Raw genomic sequence first — 6,000 nt, 5'->3', positions numbered from 1 at the left:
TATCAAGTATTTAAAATCTCAAAAATATACATGACATGTGGGTACTCATTTTAAAAGGCATCAAATTTCCTATTAATATACGTACTCAAAAAAATTTTTTATATATTCTCACAATTGAAGAAAAAAATTTCTCTAGAAATTTATTAAAAATATTTCGTAAAATTCTCAATTAAATCTGCAATTTTTAAAAAATTTCCAGTTTTAAATCCAATGCGCTGTGTTTATAAATAAAATTTCACGCGAATCTTGTCTTTTCCCACAGTTGCAATCTTGACAGAAATTTGTTGAAGATTTTTACTGCAAGTGACCAACCTGCGAAATCACCCCACTACCATTTCAAATCCACGCATGCGCAAACAAAACAATATTAATACGCACACTGATCTGAAAAGTCGCGCAAGCGTACTATCATGAAAATTAGTAAATTCTAAATTCGTTGACGCTATCTTTAAATGAAAATAGCATCTCTAGAATACTATATCTTACTATTAATCTCACGATCCAGATCATTATCAAAAGTCGCATCCTTTGTTTTTTCCAGAAACAATGTCCTCCATGTTCTTTATCCAGAACAAAATGGCCGCTCACCTTCGCCTATCAGCTAACTTCTAAAATAACAATTAAATTTGTCATTAAAAATATAAATCATTTTTACAGAAGTGAAAGTAAAAATAACTCAATGTCATCACCAAAATTCCCACTATTCTAGGCCACGTTGTCATCGATAACAGACGGCTCTATTTGATAAGTTTTAGTATACTACAAACGTGCGTTTTAGTAAAACATCAATGCCCGTTACACCTTAAATTTTTTTTTCCAATTTTGAACTCAAAATATTTTTTAAAACATTACGATGATTTTTAATAATTATCTAATATTCATCACGTTATTTATTGCGATCGCTGTGAGATCTGAGGAAATAGAGTTTACTGATCTCAATAGCATAGAGAAGTTCGTATCGAATATTATAGAATTTAAGGATAGTTATACAATAGACAATCACAGTCTAAGTGAAGTTGATAAAAATAACATTGCAAAGAGACTACTCAATGATTCGGTGAATCTGATGAATAAAATTTATGCGATACAGGGAAGTGGAATTCGGCTGGGTAATTTTGAGTCGATCTATTTGATGCATTTTATCGATCAATTGGACAGACATAGACCTCGGGGTGAATATTTATACTGGGAACCTTTTTCACGTATACTGGGCACGATAAATCATAAGAGTGAAAAAATTTCTTCGTATGGTGACTTATTATCTTCTATGGGTGTTCTGGTTTCCACTGATGATCTGATGAAGCACTGTCCGATACTTGTTCCTATTATGAGGAAACTGGCATATGGTGGGAGAACGAACATACTTCGAGAATATCAGGAGTTTATTGAAAATCTAAGGGAAGTAATGAAAGTAAGTATTGGACGGCTACAAAAGACTGTCTTATTTGAATTAAATTTTGGGGTGTCCCATTTTACCCCGTCTTTATACATTTTTTATGAGTGTAAAAAAATATAAATAATAATGTTAAATCAACACTTACCCTGATAGCACAAGTTGCTCATAAAAACGTTGGTATTCATTAGTTTGTAACCAACTTGACAACAATTTGTTGATAACTCTACACTCAGAAAATTAAACAATAGAAACTACTATCTAGTTATGGTGAAATTTCTACCATTAATCCAAAAGTTGTAAATATTATCTAGATGATTGTATAAATTCAGATGGTAACAGTTACGGACAGAAATTATAATTGTTACCATCCTGATTGTAACTGTTACGAAATTTATTGCAAAAGTAAACATTATCATCCTGATAGTAAATATTACCATCCTGATGGTAACTGTTATCATTCTGATAGTAAATATTACCATCCTGATAGTACCTGTTATCATCCTGATGGTAATTGTTACCATTCTGATAGTAATTGTTACCATCGTGATAGTAATTGTTACAAAATTTATTGCAGAAGTAAATATTACCATCCTGATAGTAACTGTTATCATTCTGATAGTAAATATTACCATCCTGATAGTACCTGTTATCATCCTGATGGTAATTGTTACCATTCTGATAGTAATTGTTACCATCGTGATAGTAATTGTTACAAAATTTATTGCAGAAGTAAATATTACCATCCTGATAGTAACTGTTATCATTCTGATAGTAAATATTACCATCCTGATAGTACCTGTTATCATCCTGATGGTAATTGTTACCATTCTGATAGTAATTGTTACGAAATTTATTGCAAAAGTAAATATTATCATCCTGATAGTAAATATTACCATCCTAATGGTAATTGTTACCATTCTGATAGTAACTGTTATCATCCTAATGGTAATTATTACTATTCTGGTAGTAATTGTTACGAAATTTATTGCAAAAGTAAATATTATCATCCTGATAGTAACTGTTAACATTCTGATAGTAAATATTACCATCTTAATAGTAAATATTACCATCCTGATAGTAACACATAAATAATTTGTTGCAGGATGAAAATTCGCACAATTTTTGCGGTAAGACATGGTCATTCAACTTAGGTATATATTATTTACATCAGAAAGTTGCCATGTCACATATACAAGAATTTTTAATGATCCATCATTTGAATAAATTGAATAACCTGTGCCGCGATCGTAAGTAAGAAGTTTTAATAATTATTCAGCCACATAAAAAATTACATTGAAAATAATTATTCATGAATCATGATCTAAAGACAATTTGTTTGATAGCTGGATCCGGGTATATACAATAATGGATGAATTAAAAAAAATAAAACGAATAACCAGAGATTTGCTATCCGAGACGCGACATTATCTTCACGCATGTGATTTAGAAAAATCCACCAGTAAGTTCAATATTGTTCGATAAATTTCAAAATTCCATTCATTAGATAAAGTTTTTTCAGATAATAAAGAGTCTCATTATGAATTGGAGCGAATGATACAGACGATAATAATCAAAGAACAAGATTTGACAACTGATGGGTCCTGTAGTCATAATTGTAAATTAGGTCATATAGATATCATTAATACTACAGAATGTGATGAATACTACAATTGTCAGTATATTAGTCCCAGTTATAATATATGTGAAACGGTAATTATGTTAATTATTGAATGAAAAACTAAAGAAATCTCTCAGACATTTTTGTATCAGATGTCTTATACAAATTTTCAGTTAACGCTGAACACCATAACCTTTTTCAAAAGTTCTATAGAATCCACTCAAAACTATCTAAAACCAGATTTTTGATACTTTTGATTGAATTCTATTGTTACTTCTGAAAACAGTTTTTTTTCAAGCCTGAAAAATAAATATATTATTCCAGACATGTGATTCAAGACGTTATCGGTGGTTTAATGACAGCAATGGAGTAGTTTATGGTGATGGGGCTGAAAAATGTGATTCTCCGATGAAATTTGTGTCCAGTAAATTTGCATTCTTTAAATTTCGTTACTGCGATTATTGCATGTGCACTTGTCTTAAAAAAACAGGCGATAAAGAAGCTACTACAGCGATAAGCTTCAGAGAACAAGTTACCGATATTAATAATAACATGTTGAGTATTTAGCATAAATATAAAAATAAGCAATTATTTGAATTTTAACAAACTGTTAGGTTTTAATGTCGATGTAATTATTTTTTTAGGGCTGTCGTAGGTGTCAGATTTGTCGAGAAGAATCTTATGATTCATGTGCAAATAAAAGAAAAACACATGGAAAGACCTGGTTTTGAATCATCAGATTCGTGGAAAGAATTGGAAAATATTCAATACAATGAAACAGCCAAAACTTTTTATAATTCTGAAAACACTGTACTCAAACCGGGAATTGATTATGGGCATCCTAAGATTGTTAATTTTGATGACTTGATTGCACCAAGAGGTTATGTCATAACTGGGGTAAGATTAGGATTTGCTGTTGATAAATTCAAGAAGCCCGACTTAGAAGCTGCAGCTATCGAACTGCACATCCGCGTCACGCCTTTTGATTACAACACAGGAAAACTCATTAATCTGACCCAGACTCACTGGATTGTTCCAGAATATACCTCGAGGTTTGTATGTTTACGCTACGTCTCAGTCGCTCAAGTTGACTCGTCCCGCGTCCGAGAGAGACTGAACCTCGGCATGTCCCCACTACCAAAAATTTCTAGACTGCGCAAGCGTAAAGAAAAGTGGGGGAATAGTACACAGAATACCCAGAGTGGGGTAAAAACCGAAAATGCCCGAGGTGCTCTCTTGGGGACTATTTTAACAACTAAGTAATTATTGTAACCTCAGATTATGAGCATTCTTTAGTTTTAGGGAGGAATTGATCCTGACTAATCCAGATAATCCATTAAAATCACCAGCTAATGTAATTGATTCTAAGAAAAATCAGTTTATAAGATTCCGTAATTCGGATTTGAAAAAAGATGCCGGACAAACAACAGTACCATTTTTTGATGCGCAAGATGTAGAGGGCGCTTTATCATATCCTTTAGGTGGAATGGGAATAATTCATCGTGGTCATGAGTGCTATGGCGGATTTTTGGCATTCAAAATTTATGATATTAATTTGGCTGACGCACTGAATACTGAGTAAGCTCAAAATTATACCAGAGAATAGATTATCCTCAAAATTTTTTACTAAGATAATTTTTGGTAAATAAAATATTGTACATTTTTGTGGTTATCGATAATAAAAATAAATAATTTCTCTGCATACTTTTTATTAATTTATTAAACCTAATTATGATTAATTACAAATTGTAGACTAGACACACTCACTAATTAACAACAGACTATTATTATTATTAAGAAATTATGATTGCAGTTCAATTTAAAAATTAAATAATCAAATTTTGGTCAGTTAATTATCCAAAAATAAAACACAAGTGCATCATTATTAATAATTAACAAATAATTTTAAAAAATTATGATAATTATGATTAATTTTTTAAAAGTTCATTGTATATAATTGTCATGATATTCCATTAATTGTTAGTCATTATTACAACATATATTTATATATTTATGTATGCTCATTGCTTGTCATTTTTTTTAATACAAATAACTATTTAATTATTTTGATTTTTTTTTTTTTAATTATTAATACTGTACTTAAGTGTACTGTCATTGCTGTTCTAGTTTTAGTAATGAACACATTATTTTTTTTTTTATCAGTTGATAAAAATGAAGTGACACATTTTTTTTTTTTTACGAAAGATAAAAAAAAACTAATGGTTTTTAATTCTAGTAAATAAAAAACTTAATGTAGCGGCTAATCTAATGAGTTTACGATAAAAATTGATAAGAAGTTTTTTGTAGAGAATTCAATTTACTACAAATTATGTCTGATATATTTCTTTCATAAATTTGATATTTTAGCCACGGCGGGCATTTGAATGATTTATGAGAAAAAAAAATGATTGAAATCTGCTGTTTTAATCAAAATAAAAAAAAATATATCACTTTATTTTTATATAACCAACGAATATATGTATATATTTTTATTGTGTATATATATTTATATAGAAAGAAATAAAATGGATGATTAAAAAAACTGTAAATTGTGCAAAATTAATTTTTAATAAATTATTTATAAAAAATTTTATTGTTAATATTTTAAGTGAAAAAAAAATATTAAGTAGGCACGAGTTGAGATCAATAATATACAATTACATCAAGTTAATTAATAGTTAACTAGATCATTAATTAAAATATTATTTGATAGTATAACTATTTTTTTTTTTATATATTTATTTTATAAATATAACACCCGCTAAGAGAATTTCATGCCCTTTAAAATGAGTACCCACATGCCATATATATTTTTGATAATTCAAAACCTTGACATATATTCATATATATATATGTTTTAAAAAATATCAAAAACAAGTACGGCTTGCGGGTACTCATTTTAAAGAGAATTTGATGCCCTTTCAAATGAGTACCCACATGCCATATATATTTTTGATAATTCAAAACCTTGATATATATTCATGTA

At 29.2% G+C, this 6,000-nt stretch overlaps 1 protein-coding gene across 6 annotated transcripts; it reads left to right on the top strand.

Moving 5' to 3' along the window:
• Nucleotides 1–520: 520 nt before the first annotated feature.
• Nucleotides 521–4,718, top strand: LOC103574641 (uncharacterized). Of its 6 annotated transcripts, none has more exons than XM_008554138.3 (7): nucleotides 521–1,411; nucleotides 2,499–2,643; nucleotides 2,724–2,855; nucleotides 2,901–3,106; nucleotides 3,339–3,568; nucleotides 3,659–4,066; nucleotides 4,317–4,718. In XM_008554138.3, the coding sequence occupies exons 1-7, from the start codon at nucleotides 854–856 to the stop codon at nucleotides 4,594–4,596; spliced, it is 1,959 nt and encodes a 652-aa protein (XP_008552360.1). In that variant the 5' UTR covers nucleotides 521–853; the 3' UTR covers nucleotides 4,597–4,718. The 6 variants fall into 6 exon arrangements, with proteins under 6 accessions (XP_008552360.1, XP_008552358.1, XP_008552359.1 ...); XM_008554136.3 differs by having other exon boundaries at nucleotides 566–1,411; nucleotides 4,311–4,718; XM_008554137.3 differs by having other exon boundaries at nucleotides 570–1,411; nucleotides 2,907–3,106; nucleotides 4,311–4,718.
• Nucleotides 4,719–6,000: the final 1,282 nt, after the last annotated feature.

The sequence above is a fragment of the Microplitis demolitor genome, chromosome 4 (genome assembly GCF_026212275.2).
Source record: "Microplitis demolitor isolate Queensland-Clemson2020A chromosome 4, iyMicDemo2.1a, whole genome shotgun sequence".
In the NCBI taxonomy this organism is placed as follows: domain Eukaryota; kingdom Metazoa; phylum Arthropoda; class Insecta; order Hymenoptera; family Braconidae; genus Microplitis; species Microplitis demolitor.
The sequence above is the reverse complement of the archived record's forward strand: the minus strand, read 5'-3'. Positions and strand labels throughout refer to the sequence as shown.

Coding starts and splice junctions, on each gene's coding strand:
- LOC103574641 (XM_008554136.3), top strand. CDS start 854: ATGATTTTTAATAATTATCTAATATTCATCACGTTATTTATTGCGATC. Junction 2,856..2,900: donor TGATTTAGAAAAATCCACCA/GTAAGTTCAATA, acceptor TCCATTCATTAG/ATAAAGTTTTTTCAGATAAT. Junction 3,569..3,658: donor ACCGATATTAATAATAACAT/GTTGAGTATTTA, acceptor TTATTTTTTTAG/GGCTGTCGTAGGTGTCAGAT.